Below are 19770 nucleotides of genomic sequence, written 5' to 3' on the forward strand. Positions count from 1 at the left end.
CCAAACATTTATTGCAAGGGAATCTTCCTTGTGCATGTGATTTAAATAATTACTTCAAAAGGTGCGCAAAACCAATATCTCTGTAGTGATCGATACAAAAATATGTGTGTGAAAAAAACAAAATAAACATCATGCATCAAATAAATGGTGAAATAGCAGTCCCATAATATGTATTTGACTGATGCATAACAAAGAAGTAAACTTCAAAGAGAAAGTTAAAAATAGTCCAAATGGGCAATCTTGAAAATGATAAAAGTGCACATGTCAGAATCTCAAACTACCTCAAAGACAAATGTGCCAGTTCCATTACAGAACACTAATGATCTCCAAATGATAAGAAATCAACAGGGCAGAAATCATCCAATTGGGGGGCCACCACTCAGGATACCACTGACTCCACCGCCTCCACATTCCTTCACTGGTTATACAAAGCCAGCACCTCAAAGTAAAAAATGGGTAGGAGAAATGACAAAAGACTAATATGATAAAATCACAAGATTTATTAAAAGTAAATATACTCACAAAAGTTAGAGTAACGCAGGCAAGACACATTTTCGAGATTTTACATTTGGACTTTTATATTTTACTTCTTTGTTATGTATATGTGAATTATATATTATGGGACTTCTATTTTACCATTTGTTTGATGCACTTTGTTTAGTATGGTTTAATGATTAATTAAAAAGTTAATTTATGAGTTAACCTTATTTTTTCACACACAAACTTTTGTATTGATTGCTTCAGAGATATTTGTTTTGTTGCACCTTTTAGAGTAATTATTTTTGTAATTCCTTTGTGTTTGGATTATACAGGTAGGTTGCTGCATTAGCTACTTTTGCATTAAGTGCACAATTTTTTCTGTGTTTATAAGTTTGTATTCTAAATGGTAGTGATAGGTAACCACCAGGTAATGTTTAAATATGCCCCAAGTTGATTAATTTAACATTTTCAGAACTAGATTTTTTTTGTTCTCAACTGTTAGCTCTATTGCCCAATTGTTTTTTTAAAACTGCTTCCACCCACCTACTAACACCTACAGTATACTACCTACCCTGTAGATGAAAGGTGCCTATACTTACCTATTCTCAGACCACTCTGATCCGGTCACGCGAGCGGCTCCCCTGTGTCAGCTGGCGATGGCTTCAGGGGAGAGGAGGCAGCGCTGACAATGGATTGTCCACAGTAATCATATTGGTGACGTCGCTCAGGCATTCCAGCCGTTGTCGGAGCGCTCTCTCCTCTTTCCTGCATCCAGGGCTCGCTGACACAGGGGAGATCATGTGACTAGATCAGAGTGGCCCGTGATTAGGTAAGTGTAAGCATCTTTCTTGCCCAGGGTAGATAGTATAGACGTATAGAAGCAGAGAAGGAGCAGTTTTAAGATTACATTGTTTAATCCCGGAATTCCACTTTAAAGCTAAAACTGGCCAAATATGTTTATACAATGACAAGAGGAATATAAAAAAAAAAAAAAGTATCTTTTTGTAGATATAATACATTTTATATTGCACAATATAACATGACATTGTCCTGCTTAGTAAGGGTCATGTTAGGATGTTTTAATAAACATCACACCACATTAAATAGATCAGATGTGCATTATGAAGTTACAAAGATCCCTGTGAGCATCAAAATTATAAAAAGATTTGAAATGTGTATGGAATACGAGAATTCATAATTACAAAAGAACATTTAATGATAACCTGTTAACCCTTTTTTATTTTTTGACTAGCTGTTCACATCTGAGGTTTTAAAAGAAAAAAAGCTGCACCCTAAGTGCAATGTGAATGCAGCAGCCTATCTGATTGTGTCTCCAGGAGGAAGAGATGCGAACACATATTGTTGCATAGAGCAGTGAAGCCTGTAATGCTGGAGACCCCGCCTCCATTCTTTAGCCTGCAGTAAATGGAAACGCTATGTATCTAAGCTTCTCTTGTCATATGGCTGACATGAACACCAATATACTTAGAATTCTTCAGCCAGGAGCAAAGCCTTGCTGCTTTTCATTTTGATGCAGCAAGATAGAGTGAATAGAACATTCCAGCTATTTTGTAGCATTGGGTACAGGTTTCCAAGGCGAATGACATTCTCACCTCATTCATACTCATCCAAAGGTTTGCCGGCTTTCAGGGACATGCAATGTAAGTTTTCAAACAGCATGAAATCTGTAGATGGCAGCTTTTTGTTCTTATCACCTTTGTGGAACTCAGGGGACACCCAGCAGGTAAGAATGACTATATATACATGGCTTGTATCTGTACAAATATTTTCATTTTTGTGTTTCTGTGGCATTGCAGCTGAATGCAGATTTTCCTTTAGTGACTGAAATCTTCATTATTATGTCTTTTCCTTTTACACAAATTCGTCCTAAATTTGATGTTTTTCCCATTTTGTTCATGAAGTTTATGTTGTTTTTGAGCATATAATTAGATACATTTGTAATGTGCACATGATTATGTATATTTTGTCTAAATGTTTGAAATTTTTTGAATAGCTTAAAGCATCTCCTTAGCATGTTCTTTTTTTCGGCAGACTTGACTTATTCAGTGGACCAGCAACGGTCATCCCAGTAGATGGTGACAATACATAAAAGCTAAGGGGGCAAGGCTCCAACTATAATCACAAACGCTTATGCAACATATCATTGATAACCATCCAGACATGGCTACTGCTTTGCTAGCAGGAGAGAAACTGAAAGAACTGATCCTGCCAGGGCAGCAAGATGATAAGGCTGGGTCCCTGGCAGCCCTTATGGTTCAGCTAAAGCTGGAGCTTCCTTTTGATCGGGTGGTCACCATTGGCACAGTCCTCATCCCTATACTTCTTGTCACCTTGGTCTTCACAAAGAACTTTGCTGGTGAGTCCAGTATGATTTAATCATTAGAGCCACTTCCTTTTACATTATTATAAAACGGCATTGTTGATTGCGTAATTGCACTAATTTGGGGATGCAGGAAAGACTAGGATGGAATTTAAAGTGGTTGGTTCTTTTTGCACTGATGTGGAATGTTGTATTACTTTGTAAATGACTTAAGCTACCCATAGAATGAAACAATAGTTATCACGTCTAGCTGTTTCCAGTCTAAGGTCTAAGTGTTCATTGCAGATTCCAGAAGATAATGGTCATGGCTACTGATCAAACAGAAGACCTTATCCAATAGCTTTACCCCCCCCCCCCCCCAAAGTAAGTCACAAAGCAAAGCCGAGCTGAGGCAGAAGAGGCCTTGGGCACATTGCTGCAGAGGGTGCAGCTCAGGCAGGAGCTTTCTGTCTCTGCCCAGCTGTCTCCTGCACTGTGCATGAGTGAGCTGTCAAATTTATAGCCCGGTCATGCAGATTACATGGGGAGAGTGTGACTTTCCCTGTGTAATCAACAGCACCCTGATGTCAAACTTATAGCTGCCCGCTCTGTAGGAAAAGCGTTATATGCTCCTGGTAAACGGAGCACAGCATCCAGCTTTCATGGAGTTCTGATGATTACACTGGGGCAGCCACATTCTCCCTGTGTAATCTGTAGGACTAAGCTGCCAGTTTTTACGGCTTGAGTCGCTCTCTGCATTTATCTATAAATTAAAAGTATTATTTCCAGAATCAAATTTGTAGTTAAAATATTTTTATAAAAATTTTTGTTTAAAATGTAAAGAGTAACTCCATTTTAGTTAAGAAAAAGACTCCTCTGGATAATCAACTGATGCACTTGCAGAGTTCTAATAAGAGTAGTTGTAGGTTTTGCGTCCCTTTATCACTCTATACCCTTTGGGAGTATCTCACAAAAATATAAATTTTTTTTTTTTCAAAGGATGCCTAAAATCTGACTTTTCATCTTCGTGCGGTCTTCTGGGAAAATCAGTGAGCCATTAACACAAGCAGGAAATGACATTTCTGGAAAGGTTTTGTACAACAACTGTGTGCAGAAAGCCTCTAGGTTGCCATATTGCATTGAATTTTATAAAAATTTAAAATGCTGCAGATTGAAAAGGAAAGGTCATTTTTAAAAACATTGAATTACAATGTGACTTGTGTAGCAAATGTATATCTTTTATTATGTTTTTAATTTGCTATATTTAAAGTGGAGTTACCCTTTCAGTTAGCCATAATTATTTATAACTACTTCATTATCCTCCCCCTTTTTTTAACTGTACATACATTTTGAATTTGGTTTTGTTTTTGCCAAATTAAAGAACTCCACTTTGTTGGGTTTACTTAGTTTGCATCATCTAGCTATATCTTCAAGATATTCCACAGCTTCATTGCCCCTACATAACTTTTCATCTTGATTGAGTTAACAGGCTGACCAGGGGAGTGTCATGAGTGGGCTTATAGCAGGTTTCTGCATCAGTGTTGCCCTGTCAAAGGCCTACAGGAATATAGGGCTATCCAGGGGCCACAATCTTCGTACTATGACTGCCCCAAAGCTAATGCAGATCCGTATAATCTTCCTACTGCACATAAAAATTGCAAGTTAAAAAACCCCTGGACAAAAGCAAATTCCTTCTTTTTATCCAGCAATAAAGTAGTACTTCTAAACATTGGCAACATAAAAAAGGCACTTCTTTTTGTAGTTGGTGAAAACCCACATTCTGCCATAGTTTCAAGTTCTTAGTATCCTTAGGGTCACTGCTGATTATCAGATGTCTTTAAACCCAAAGCTAGGGAAGACAGTATGGGGAAATCAAGCACAGATCCACTAGTCTACTCCTACATTTTCCTTAACTATACTGCTATGCATCATTACTAACCTCTAAACTCTGCACCATTTACTACTGACTCCTGAACCCTATGTCACTTATTACTGATCCTTGAATGTTGCGTCACTACTGACCCCTGAACTCTGCATCACTTACTACTGACCTCAGAACTCTGCATCACTTACTACTGACCTCAGAAATCTGCATCACTTACTACTGACCCTTGAATACTGAATCACTTACTACTGACTCCTGAACCCTATGTCACTTACTACTGATTCTTGAATGCTATGTCACTACTGACCCCTGAACTCTGCATCACTTACTACTGACCTCAGAACTCTGCATTACTTACTACTGACCCTTGAATACTGAATCACTTACTACTGACACCTGAACTCTGCTTCACCTACTACTGATCCAAGAACACTGCATCACTAATGACCCCTAACCTCTGTATCACTTACTATTGACCCCTGAATGCTGAATCACTCACTACTGACCCCTGAACTCTGTATTACTTACTGCTAACCTCTGCACTTTCCCACTACTAACCCCTAAACCCTGCATTACTTACTACTGACCTCTGAACTCAGCTTCACTTAATACTGACCCTTGAACTCAGTGTCCTTACTGTCCCCTAAACTCAGCAACACTTATTTCTGATCTGTAAACGCTGCATCACTTACTACAGACCCCTGCACTCTGCATCGCTTACCACTGACCCCTGGACTCAGCATCACTTACAACTGAACCCTGCACTCTGTGTCACCTACTATTAACCCCTGCACTCTGCACCACTTACTACTGACCTCTGTACTTGGGGGTCCAAGAGTGCCCTCTTCATCAGGGCTAGAAAGAATGTAAGAAGATCTCCATATCAATCTTATATCATTAAAATATCCCTATCAATCTGATATCACGATCCCATGGAGGGGATATTGTATAATATCAGATTGATTTAGAGATCTTCCTATATTCTTTCTAGCCCTGATGAAGGAGGCGCTCTTGGACCCCTGAAATGTGTTAGATACTTTTTGGACTGTACCCCTGACATTTAATAGAATATTTGGACCTTTTAGCAGTGGTGTGGTGCTTTAATTTACATTTTTCTTGTTTACTAGCTCAGCACTCCCACTTTCCACTGCACAGCATGTATGTCAAAGCTTAAGAGAAGGTCTATTTATAGAGAACAATAGCACATTGCCTGGACATGTGATGAGGTGATTATGGGGCCTAGGCAGACTATTCTCTATTGCCTGACCCATTCTCTGGTCGGCACATGCACCTGATTGTATTGTGAGTAGGAACCACTGACCTAGTAATTATGCCCATTTCTGGGCACACCAGGAATACTAAGAGAGATTCCTGATGAACAGAGGTATCTCCACAGGTACACAGGTACAGTTATCTCTAAATTATTGTTGCAAATTTTTTTAATAGTACTTATGCCTTTAACATTTACAGAATATTTTGATCAGTATGGATGTTATAATGCCATGATTTAATCACAGAACTCTAGAAACCATTTGTGAACTGGAAATAATCCTTGCCTGTACAGCTATTATCTGTACACCTACTCTTGTGCTTCTTCTAAAACCATGGCAACACCAGCTGCTGGCTTTTAAAGTGCTACTATATAGTCACCATGCTCCTAATCATTATGTAATCCTTGTGAGAGTAATCTCTTACACCAACAAATATTAAGCAGTTAAAGTGTTTGTAGTGCCCAATTTTTTAAGGGGTTTGGACAGGGTAGAGAAGTTTATTTTTTTGCGTTTGGTGTCCCATTGGAGACATCACATTATACATCTTGTGCTGGAGATGCAACAGGAAGTGACAGGAAATCTCTACAAAGTGAGGATAATGCCTATGGTAAATAGTTGACACCAGAACAGGTTGACCCCACTGGAAATGTTATGCTCAACTCTTGTTCAAGTGACAACTATTAAAGTTTGGATTTTCCCTTACTCTTTTCTCTGTGGCAGTATAGTTACCAGTACAAACAATAGTAATATTTGGGACTTGTTTAGATTGTCATAAATTAGCTTTTAGTTTTACTTTAACTACTTCAGCCCCAGAAGGTTTTGCCCCCTTAATGACCAGGCCATTTTTTGCGATTCGGCACTGCGTTACTTTACCGGACAACTGTACCCTAATAAAATTGATGTATTTTTTCCCCCACAAATAGAGCTTTCTTTTGGTGGTATTTGACCACCTGTGTGATTTTTATTTATTGCGCTAAAAACAAAGAAAAGCGACAATTCTGGAAAAAAAACAATATTTTTCACTTTCTGCTACATAACATTCCCAGAAAAAATATTTTAAAAATCAAATTTTTTCATAATTTTAGGCCAATTTGCATTCTGCTACATAATTTTGGTAAAAAAAAATCCCAATAAGCGTATTATGATTGGTTTGTGCAAAAGTTATCGTGTCTACAAACTAGGGGTAAGATTGATGTCATTTTTATTTACTTATTTTTTTTATTAGAAATGGCGGTGATCTGAGATTTTTAGCGGGACTGCGACATTGCGGCACACAGATCAGACCACTAACTGACATTTTTGGGGGGGACCAGTGATATTACTACAGTAATCAGTGCTATAAATATGTACTGTTACTGTAATAATGACACTGGCAGGGAAGGGGGTTAACTCACTGGCGATCAAAGGGTTAAGTGTGAGCCTAGGGGGTGTTTACTAACTGTGAGGGGGATGGGCTTGTGGAATCAACACAGAGACCTGTGATTCTAAATAGGAGGATCACAGGTGCTCTGTGTTCATTCCAGAGAGAACAACGGTCTGCTGTGTACAACATCAGACCGTCGTTCTCTCTCCACAGGGAGCGATCACGGATGCCCGGTGGTGATCACGGCCGCCAGCCCCATGGATCCGCTTTCCCGCTGCCTAATGGGGGCACGAGTGCACCTCCGTCGGCACGTGCACGCCCCCAGGAGTATATCTGCGGCGGGCGGTTGGCAAGTAGTTAAGGCTTTGTTTATAATTGCTTCAAAATGTGGTATTGGACATGCTTTTTAAAGCACTCTGAATGCCAATCAAATCACCTGTCAGTAAATAAAATGGTTAGCTTACAGTCCTGTTTTCACGTTATGTTTGCTTTGCTTCGCTTCAAAAACTATACTCTATGTTGCTTTCTTGGTGCTTCAAAGTGTCTTCAAAGCCTCCATAGATGCCTGTGACAAAGCTCGCTAGCAGCACCTGCAGCTTTTGAGAGGCTTTTATTCAGCTTTAGCTTTTGTTTTTAGTTTTGAAGGTATTGCAGGTATGAGATATCCCAGGATGCACTGGGAAACCAACAAGAAAACTGGAAAGACATCATCAACAGTCACTTCAGGTTCATGTGTATATTTTCTGGAAGTGTCTGGTGCAGACGTCACATCTGGTGAGCAGCAGGAAGGTGAGCGGTGTCTGGACCAGAGAGGAGCAACTGGCAGAGGACACACATGGTGTGCAACATGGGAACACTATAGCAGAAGGTGAGCGGTGACTGAAGAGAGGACTGAGCGGCAGAGGATCAGCAGAGCTGGGGGACTGGATCAGGAGAAACTAGCAAAGTCACATGTGGTGTGCAGCAATAGAACAATATAGCGGAAGGTGAGCACGAACCAGAAAGAGAGTAGGATCAGCAAACCAGAGGATCAGCAGAGCTGGGGTTTACTACTGAGTGGGGGATTAGAAAAGCTGGGGGTTACTAATGAGTGGGGGATCTGCTGAATCAGGGTAATAATAAGCTGGAGATCTGCTTAAGGATGGTACCAATTAGCTGGGGATCTGCTAAACAGGGGTACTAGTGAGCTGGGGATCTGCTGAGTGGGGGTTCCATTGAGCTGAAGTTCTACTGGGCCCCTTTAAAACTAATAGAAAATCAACACACATGCCAAACTTCATTAAAGCTTAAAAAAAGCATAATGGAAGCATCATCAAAGCATCACCAAAGCATCACTGAAGCTACAAAAACACATAAAAAAAGCATGTTGAAGCAGTAGGCGCTTTAATGAAGTTGAAGTCGAAGCAGGTGTAAATGAGCCCTAACACAATGGTTCTACTTTACAACTAATCCTTACAATCCAGATCTGAGTGAGCTTACTCGTTAAAAACAATGCAATCTCAGATTGAGGCAAAAAAAATTTGCATGATGAATACCAGGCCATCTTCTAGATAGGGGACTGGTATGGATTTTTAAGGCGTATCCCATGCAAAAACAAAACAAAAATGTGGGATACCCCTAAAATTAATATCAAACCCTTTTCCTAGATAGGGGTCTTTTAATAATTTTTAAGGGTGACCCATGTAAAAAAAAAAAACATACCAAATCCTTATCTAGTCATGCAGCTGTCCAGGAAAGAGAGGGACATGAAGCATGTGCCCCCTCCCTCTGAACCATACCAAACCTCATGCCATCAACATTGGGAGGGTACTTTTGGCAGGGAGGGTCCCCCTTGGCAAGGCATCTTGCTCAATGTTGATGAGGACAAGGGCCTCATTCCCACATCCCTGACTCCCTGAGTGGATGTGGGGGTCTGTGGTAGAAGACTAATCGAAATCTTAAAACCCCTTTTAGGTAAGGGGCCAAAAAATATATGTCCCGCCTACGTGAAGGACTAAGACAAAAAAAGTAAATGAACACACAGACGCTAGAGAACAATTCTAAACCAAAAAAGGCCCACAATGTTGATCCAATGTCAAAATCGTTATCTAGAACAGTTGTCAGTCTTTATGAACGATGCCCCACCACCGCAAACATGACAACCTGGGCCACTGATCATATCCTGTCAGACTCTTGCTGCAAATGACAACTGCCCAACCACCAGCTGAGTGTAAATAAACCATCACAGATGACGTCACTGAACATATATTGCATGTCATGACCATATGTAGTCAATATCATCACTTTTTTTTTTTTTACTAGCATAACCCAGCAGGCTAAGAACTGTCATTTAGCGGCAATATTTTTATTCTTTTTTTTTATGAATGTCACTTTTGCTGTAGTACACCCTACATGTGCGTCATATGCAAGTTTAAGGCATTTTATGTTGCTCTTTTAGCCTTGTTTAAAGACTCACTCCCCTCTGAACTGAATTTTTGGAAAAACCTTTTGCATTGGTATGTGTCTCCAGTAGTGACCAGCCACCCATGCCCTTTTATTACCAATATTTTGTAAATTAGCCTTGAAAAAGGGTAGAACAAAATATTAAGATTCAGGGCCAATAGACTTTAATAGGGGTCAGGCTCCATATTCGAGGTTTTTGGATTTCAGACTGGGTTCGCGAATATTCAATTAACCTGAAACCCAAGCCAGTTCGCTCATCACTAATGAATACTATTGTTACAGGTATTAACCATATACAGTTACTGGAATGAAATATTTTTCTCTATTAATATTTGCCTCACAATAAGGAGCTCTCTGGAGACATAAGATCAAGAGTAGTTGATCTGCATGAACCTGGAAGGGAATAAAAAGCAATTTCAATGTGTTTAGGCATCCATCAGTAGACATTTAGACAACAGATTAGTAATGTGGCTACTCTCCCTAGACATAGGCGTCAAGCCAAGATGACTCCCAAGGCACAACGTAAAATCCTCAATGGGGTAAAGAAGAACCCATGACTAACAGCTAAAGGCTTGAAGACATCACTGGAATACGTCTACCATACATAAGTCCACATTAGAACACCACAGAAGACGCCACCGTTCTCCAAATAAAAACATTGCTGCGCACATGATGTTTGCCAAACAGCAGCTTGGCAAACCTCAACACTACTAGGAAAATGTTTTGCAGACTGATTAAACAAAAGTTGAATTGTTCGGGAAGAATACTCAATACTACCGGTATGTATGGCTCAAAAAGGAGCACAGCTTACCAACATCAAAACATCATCCCAACAGTGAAGTATTGCGGAGGGAACATCATGATTTGGGCTAGCTTCACTTTCTCAAGGCCTGGACCACTTGTCATCATTGAGGGAAAAATTAGTTCCCAAGTTTACCAAAATGTCCTACGGGATACTGTCAGGATGGCTGTTCACCAGCTGAAGCTTAGGAAAAGTTGAGTAATGCAGCAGAACAATGACCCTTAGCATCGAAGAAAATCCACCACAAACTGGCTTCAGAAAAAGCAAATACACCTTTTGGAGTGGCCCAATCAGAACCCAGACCTAAACCCCATAATAATGCTGTGGAATGATCTCAAGAAAGCTGTTCATACAAGACATCCTTCAAATGTGTCTGAACTCAAGCAGTTTTGTAAAGAGGAATGGCCAAAGTTTTCTCCTGAACATTATGCAAGTCTGATCCAGAGCTACCAAAAGGGATTGCTTTAAGTCATTGCTACCAAAGGAGGTCCGACCAGTTATTAACTCCAGGGGTTCACTTACTTTTACTTCCAGCACTGTGAATGTGTTTATCTATTGTTGTGACTTAGATGAGGATCAGATCACATTTTAGGGAAAATTACTGTAGAAAACCAGTTAATTCCAATTCTCGCCACTGTAACAAATGTTGTTCACTCTTCTGACAAGTTCATCTGCAGTAGCAGGATAATCCCTATGAGAATGTGGATTCTTTATGCATGAGCTACATTTGACCTTGAGTATGTCATCCAGGCTTTCTAAAGGTTTTTAAGAAAACAGTGTCAGTGCAATAGCACAATTTACATTATCAGAGGTTGACATAGATATGATGGCATTTTATCTCTAGCTTTTTATCATTTGTGTTACCCACAGATACTGGATGATTTTTACTAGGATCTGACACATCTAATGATGTGAACAACAAAGCAAAAAGATAAGCAGCAGTATAGGCCACAGAAGCATTCAATGTGTTAGATTCAGGGTTAGGTGTTAGGATCAAAATATTAAAATAAACCCGCGCTATGTATAAACATCAAATTGGGGTGATATAATGTGCAGCTGTTGTTCATCAAGTGTAAAACTCGGAAATATAGATACTAGCAATACAACAGCGCTTGCTCTTACAAAAAATATATAACAATCATAGATTTATACAATAAAGTGTTCATGTGCAGAAATATATAACATCACTAAAGTGCTGAAAATATTCATATAAGTGGAATATTCATTTATTGATGCCCTGGAAGGTGGGGTGAAATGCGTTGACGTATTTCCGTTTACGCCGAACCATTGACGTCACTTCCTGTCCTCCGTGGAACGCATACTAGACGGCGTTCCCGGAAGAGCTGTGTCTACTCAATTACAAGCCGATTCTGCACGTTTTTCCTCTGAGTAATATCTTTTGTAATGCGCAATAAAACTTTTTAAAATGAACTTCACTATGTTGGCTGTCTACTTTTTTTGAGCCCCAAAAGACCCTTTGCAAGGCGAAGCACAGTGACAGTGTGGTAGCAAGGAGTAGGTGGATTAACGTTTCATCTCACCAGTTTCAAGCCTCTTTGACCCCCACTAAAATAGCTGAGGGTCCATTGTTTCTGGTGAGTGGGGATACAGGAGGGGAGAGAAGCACCCCACAGCGCTTGATTGGTTTGAATCACTCCAGCACTTTTTTTTATCTTCAAGCACTTTTACACCTTTTTTGACATTTTGGAGCACCTTTGCACATATATGAATATTTTCAGCACTTTAATGAATATTTTTAGCACTTTATTGATGTTATATATTTCTGCACACGGACACCTGATTGTATAAATCTGATATGATTGTTATATATTTTTTGTAAGAGCAAGCGCTGTTTTATTGTTAGTATCTAAGTGTTAGGATCAGGTTAAGGGATACATTTTCAATTGGTATAATTGGTATTTTAAGTGTTAGGTGTTAGGGGGGAAGGTTAGGGCCTAAGGAATAATTAAGGGGTTATGTTAAGTTTTAGGTCTCAGATGAGGGAGGACTGCAGAGACACTGTCATCTTGCTTGTTTTCGGGCAAGGTCAGTTATACCGCTTAAACTTATCTTACCAGGGCTGCTCTTGCCTTTGTTGCAGCTGGCGAAAATGCCTGATGCTTCCAGCACTATTACATGACTAGGGAAATGACATAACCTCTCCCCTTAGCATTCAACACCAACCAGAAAAAGCTGCAGGGGAGCACTGTTAAGGTAAGTATACCTGATGGGGAAGGGAGGCACTTTACAAATACACTGTTATCTACCCTGAATAGGTAAGGAGTCAGCATCCAGCCTTTTGGCTAAGATCAAGTGTAGTATCTGTTCATAGCAGTGTCCAGTAGGGGTGCTATGCCGTCATTCTGGTATTTAGTATGAATGGCTGGCTGTACAGTATCTCTGCTGGTATGATGGGGTTTCTGAAGGCTAGTACTGGCTGTAACAGAAACTGGGGCGCCCACAGGCAGTTGAGACACAGGAGTAATTCCCCCTCAGAAAACTGGATGGGTCCAGTTCCTCCTGGTTAGAATGGGTCTACCTTGTCTGGTTATGGGCTTGGAAGGCAGAGAGTCCGCGGGGTCTGTGCCCCCTAGGAGTGGTCACCCCAGGGGTGCTCTTAATAACACTTGGGTGTAGAACCCCTACTGTGTGAACAGGCACATGGTCACAGCACTAAATACCTTTTCTTCACTGCACCTTCATTTGGCACGAGGCCTCAGGGCCAAGCCAGTGCACATTGCACGACCATTATTTATTTATTCTTTTATTTATTATTTATTTTTCTCCTCATGTTTTGTCACCTTTTCACTTTCGTGTGTATTTTTTCTTTTTCACTGGATAGAGGGTGTAAGTCCTCAGGATTGTCCTGAAGTCTAGGAGGAGAATGTGGAAAAACACAGTATTTTCATGAGAAAGTGATTGCAGGGCCATTAAAGACCCAACTACAGCAATAAAAAACAAATTTAACCCTTCCAGCGGGGCTGTGTCTTTACTGTAAGGTTTAATTACTTGTTTAGGTCTAGGGGAACAATAAAAGAAGATTTACTTACCTGACACTCCACTCCTCCCCACTGCTAGACCATTTCCCACAGTGTCTTCTTAATACCCCCCCTCCCCCTGCATTGGATGTGTTGATGCTCAAGGACAGTAGGACAGTCCATCACCAGAGCGCTGTGGGAACACCATCAGGTAAGTAAAAGTGTTTCTCCTCCTTCCTAGACAAAACAAACAATTTACCCCTGGAGTGCGGACGCCGCCCAACTGCAAGAGTTATTTTTCATTTTTACTTGGGCCTTTAAGTAATGAATGTGTAATGATTATTTTTCAAGAAAAGGGATATTTTTTTGAGTCACTTTAAGTTCATATTAGAGTTTGATAATTCATATTACCAAAAATAGCCCTAAACATCCTAATTGTTTACTAATACACTAATGTATGAATAGCTTTGTGGCAAGCAGGGCTTTTTTCAGCTGGAACTTGGTGGAACTCAGTTTCACCACCTCTGGCTCAGGCCCTCTGCTTCTTGCTCACCACTATCACTTGTAAACACAGAAGTCTGGCTTCAGTGTTTACAAGTGACAGCTTGTCTCCCAACGGCTCCCCAGATCTGATCTCCTGAGTGGCTCCCACTGAGTGCAGGATGGAAATAAGGAAGATGCAGGTGCCCGGGATGCAGTGCAGATGCCAACACCCTCAGTGGATGATCTCTCAGAGTATGAGAGAGGCGGAGCCAAATAGAGTGTGCGGGGAAGTACTAGAGCGGACTGGGTGCTTCAGATTAATACAACAAAAGTAAGACATGTGGAATATAGTATAGCTTTTTTAAAGAGGTGGGGAGAAGATGGGGCAGTGGAGAGGGGGTAGCATGCAGAGGTAAGCAGCTGTGGAAGAAGGCTGAACTCTGCGCTCTGTGTGTAGCGCACCCCTAAACTCTGCACTCTATATGCAGTGCACCCCTGAACTGTGCACTCTGTACATAGCGCACTCCCAAACTCTGCACTGTATGCACCCCCCCCCCCCCCCCCACACACACACAAACTCTGTACGTAATGCACTCCTTGTATTTAATGCCCCTTTAGAGATCCTCCCACTGTTAGTGAAATGTGACTACACCCACTATTTGATTCAGTTTGGAGGGTGTTTGTGTGTGTGTTTGTGTGTGTGTGTGTGTTTGTGTGTGTGGGAGGAGGGGGTTGGGGGTTTGTGGTTGAGTACCTGTACCTATTTTCTGAGAAAAGAAAGCCCTGGTGACAAATATATTTAGCTTTTATAGGAAATATTTTTTATGTATGTCCTCTTAAACTTCTTTTTTCTTGGGTAATATAATAGTATCTGTTTAAATGTAGGCTGCTTTGAGCTGTTATTGATCTTGTATAATATTTCTATGTATATTCAAGCTGATCAGAGTTTATAAAATACTTTGATGATAATGATTGTTGTAAATATTCTAGTGTAGTGATAACAGCTATGGTTCCTAGGGCCCTGAATTAAATAAGCACACAAGGTACTTGGTGCAGGCTTTTCGGTAATACAATAATAATGACCTTCAAAGCTTTACACTGCAGCTGTGGAGGTCACATTTGAAGTAATGGTAATATTGCGTTGTGGTTCCCATTATTTTGAAAAGAAATTCAGTATGTAAATGTGCTATTTTTTTTCTTTTATTTGAAAACACTTTGAAAAGATATTGATTTATTATATCCTAGATACACACAATACAGGACACAGTTTCATAATGATGCACTGGGCTTTGATGTCCCAGTAGGAAAACTCGCAGAGGAGAAGGCTTTTGTGAACATCAAAATAAACATAATACCAGATATTTAAAAAAGCAGAGTTGCAATAATAAGGCCTGTAATAAATTATAATTAATTATTGTTTTACATTTTATTTTAATTACTAATTAAAATAGAAAAGCATCCAGAAAAATAAATATGCTTACCAATTTTTTTAATGTAAAATGCATTCTGGTGACAGGGGTCATAAAACAGCTCAAAATAGTAGTTTCCTGCTGCTTTGATTACATATCCAGGAAACTGTAAGATAAAAATAAATTAAAAAAGATATTAAAAGCACACCTTTAATAAATAATAGGGATGTCTAGGAGTATTAACAAACCAGGTGGTGCTGTTGTCTGAAGTTGAAGGTGTATGACCCTATGGTGACTGCAAAGTCCAGTAGATGAGCCTATGTCTATACATAAAGTAACATAGTGTATTAAGGAATTCCCTAGATGCTGTATAAACCAATTACAATGTGAATCGGCAGTCCATAATTGCAGGTATCATCATAAACAAACCCTCTGCAGTAGGGACTCAAAAGAGAAAAGTTTGTCTGCTCCTATAAACTACAATGGTGCTGTAACAAATGAACGTCCGTGTGGATCCCTGCTGGTGGGAACAGGGAAGAATAAAAGAGAGAATAAATTAATGCCTCCACTCAGTGCTATTGGATAAAACTTAACAAATACCAATATAAATTGTACCAAAGACTTACATAAAAGTAAACAGGCACAGAGAAGCAGCCACTATAAATGAAATAACATATATGCTAAACACCAAGAACAGGGTCCAGCATTAGCAGCGCTAACAAAGAAATTAATGGCATTTGAATCAAACTGCCTGCATCTCTCACCGTACATCGTCCCGCGGTCACCGCTGACAGAGAGGCAGTAGGACGCTAGTGTATCGTCGATATCGACGATACACTAGCGTCCTACTGCCTCTCTGTCAGCAGTGACCGCAGTACGGTCCCATTCCAGTACTGTCCATGAACATACTGCTTTACTTGGTTGAAGTTTTCTACCATAGGGAGTGGGATTCCACGAGGTGTGGTGATGGTTCTCATTCAAGTCCTTTTCCAGCCAGATTCACCCTCCCATTCCATCTAACCACCGTTTATGGTTCACCTGGTGTTATGGACTTTAACACTATATAATTTTTTTGTGGGAGTGATATTTGATTATTATGTTAAAATCCCACAGTTATTTAACCACTTGCCGACCGCCGCACGACTATCTACGTCGGCGGTCAGCCCCTCACAGGCAAACAAACGTAGGGCTACGTTGCTTGCTTGTGAGGGTCTAGGGAGCGAGCGCGCGCCGCCGGAGGCGCGCTCCCGCTCCCGCGTGGTCACGGACCCCCCCGCGCGTGTGACCAGCGGACCCGATGTCCGCCAGCCACTCGGCGATCGGCGGGGGAGAGGGAGAATGTCAGGCAGCTTGTGTAAACAAGCCACCTGTCATTCTCCTCGCTGTAAAGACACTGATCACATGGATCTACTATGTAGATCCGTTGATCAGTGTCCTTACAGCTCAAGCCACAGCCAATCACAGTAGAAAGCACGCCCCTAGGGACACACACAGCCCCTCCCTCCCAAATAAAGTTAACCCCTTCACTACCAGTGTATTTTTACAGTAACAGTGCATATATATAGCACTGATTACTGTAGAAATGTCACTGGTAACCCCAAAAGTGTCAAAAATGTCAGTCAGTACCGCAAAAAAAATCGCAGATCGCCGCCATTACGCGTTAAAAAAAAAAACAACAAAAATCTTTCCCTTTGTTAGTAAACGCGATAACTTTTGCGCAAACCAATCAATATACGCTTTTTGCGATTTTTTTTACCAAACATAGGTAGCATAAAACAAATTGGCCGAAAATGTTAAAAAATTTTGATTTTTACATTTTTTTGGGGGGAATTTCATATAAAAAAATCTGAAAAATATTGCTATTTTTGCAAAATTGACGCTCTTTTTTTGTTTATAGCGCGTGATCAAAAAATCGCACAGGTGATCAAATACCACCAAAAGAAAGCTCTGTTTGTGGGAAAAAAAGGACGCCAAATTCGTTTAGGTACAGCGTCGCACGACCGCGCAATTGTCCGTTAAAGTCACGCAGTGCCGAATCGCAAAATACCCCCTGGTCGGAATGGGGGTAAAATCTTCCGGGGCTTAAGTGGTTAATATTAGCGCTGCTAATGCTGGACTCTGTTCTTGGTGTTTAGCATAATACATTTTTAGTAAAAAGGTGTGTACATCTAATAATAATCACATGTATACACGAACACAGCGCTATAGGATAATATGAACATCACATAGTCCAAATATGACATATTCATAATAAAATGGTGAATGAAAAAGTCCAGCCAACTACAGCATCACTGGTAGAAGTGTCCCAAAGTGGTATGTCCAAATAGTTCATATATGTTGGCATGCACCTCCACCACACCGGCGTGCCCCCCAAGAAGTGCCCACGTACCTCAATGAGGGGGATAAAATGCCAGTAAATATATACACAGTGGCAGGGCTTCAAATCCCAGAACGACTCCGGAACTCCACAGAGATGGTAGCTGGATCACTCCCACAATTATCATGTGACATGCAAATAAATAATGCGCTCATAGTGTGAATCCATAAACAAACTGACGTTTATTGAAAATAAAAGCCCCAAAATAATTGCACTCACAAAGATAAAATAATTACAAGCTCGTCAAGATTCCCAATCCGGGCTACCTGCAAGCCATCACCGTCCCGCTCTGTAGCCGAGGCCGCGGCTAGTACACCGCCGCCGGACTTCCGGGTGTCGGTCTGACGTCAGGCGTCCGGATCATCACGTTGCTATGGTCACCGCGTGTCCACGCCCCTAATGCGTTTCATCATTGGCTGACTTCTACGGAGGGCGTCTGTTAGTGTATACATGTGATTATTATTAGATGTACACACCTTTTTACTGTTTCTTTCATTTATAACAGCAGCTGAGGTCTGATTTGATTTTATATTAACTTTGGTTTTACATCAGTTTTATATCAATTTTAATTTGGTATATTTATTGTATGGTTTCTATTGTGTTTATAGCACAGAGCACCTTAGCGCCGAGTAGGTGAGATAAATAGGCATCCCTTTGCGGTGTGCATGCCAGTTTCCTTACTCGTTTTTTAATAATAATACATTTTTAGTTTAATATCACTTTAAATGTTTAACAAGCATTGCTTCCTCTTAACTGAGCAAACAGGAAATAAACTATTTATGTCATATATAAATATAAAAATAATAATCTAATGTGAAAGGTCACATTAATAATTTGATACTAATAATGTTCTTACACTTTTTGATTTCAGTATTTATTTGGTAATCTCCTTGGGGCCCCAAAATTATTTGGGGCCCCCAGTTTATTTCTTTTGGTTTATTTCTCCTGGGGGAAATAATTGGTATTGCAGTTTATTTTCACTTAACACATAATACCGTATGCACTCTCTTCCTCAGAACTCAAAACATGAAATGGCAGCCAGCTCCTGGGGAAGCTAGGAATTATGGGAAAGCCCAGCAATCCAAAATCTCACAAATTGTAGATCACTCATTAACCATGAATCTTGTTACCAAGTGATGCCTGACACACATGGGGAGTTCAACACATGGGGATTCAACCCAGCAGGCTGAATGAAAAAAAAAAACTGATAGATCGCTGTACTAACGCAAGCAATGATAGTACAGCTCCCCCCACTGACTGAGCTATTGTGTTGTGACAGAGGGACTGCCCCCCAGCCAGAAAACAATGATCAGTACTCACAGACATTCACTGCAGGTGCTGATCAGATGCTGGTTTTCCAGCATAGACCAGCTTCTGTCGGACAGGCTGCTGTACACCCAGAAATATTTGGCCCTAGTGTACCAGCCATAAGTCAGCTAAGGTTTTAACTCCCTTAGATCAATTTTCTTTTCTTTAGTTATTACACCTACAAGTAAAAATGACATGGTTAATACAAATAAACAGTATACAGTAACTCCTATAGGAGTTACACGTATATGGTTTTGCCAATCTGTTAACAGCTCCTAGCATGCAGCTTAAGAGATCCATAAATAGCAATTAATGAAATAAATAACTCCACTTTATTTCCACAAGAAAATCCATTTTGATTTGACAGATGGCACAATTCTCTTACATGTGCATTTTTTGTCGACACTACATATTCCTTTGTGACTTTTTCATATACAGCAGAACAATTTTGTTCCCTGCCATCTGTGTCCAATTACAATTACAGCTTGCCCAGATTCCAGTTACTGTAATATGGGGAATGACCTACTAGTGAAAATTCTTTATTTTTTTTTTTTTTTAAGAGAAATCATAAAGTAGTCTCCATAGCTGACCAATGTTGAAGATTTTTTTTTAGTAGGATAAAAGGAAAAGCTTCCAATCAGTTTTCCGTTTT

The 19770-nt window shown here is 40.3% G+C and overlaps 1 protein-coding gene across 2 annotated transcripts in view; it reads left to right on the forward strand.

The window, feature by feature from the left end:
* The first annotated feature begins 1732 nt into the window (after nucleotides 1-1732).
* Nucleotides 1733-19770, forward strand: part of PANX2 (pannexin 2) — a 46946-nt gene continuing 28908 nt past the window's right edge. Inside the window, exons 1-2 of one of the 2 annotated variants that reach the window (XM_082255545.1) lie at nucleotides 1733-2224; nucleotides 2533-2857. In XM_082255545.1, coding sequence (XP_082111671.1) covers nucleotides 2632-2857 — 226 coding nt within the window. In that variant the 5' untranslated portion in view covers nucleotides 1733-2224; nucleotides 2533-2631. The remainder of the gene's footprint in view (nucleotides 2225-2532; nucleotides 2858-19770) is intronic. The other variant, XM_082255546.1, reaches the window with a different exon arrangement.

Source organism: Pelophylax lessonae (genome assembly GCF_965119305.1).
Source record: "Pelophylax lessonae genome assembly, chromosome: 4".
NCBI classification, from domain to species: Eukaryota; Metazoa; Chordata; class Amphibia; order Anura; family Ranidae; genus Pelophylax; species Pelophylax lessonae.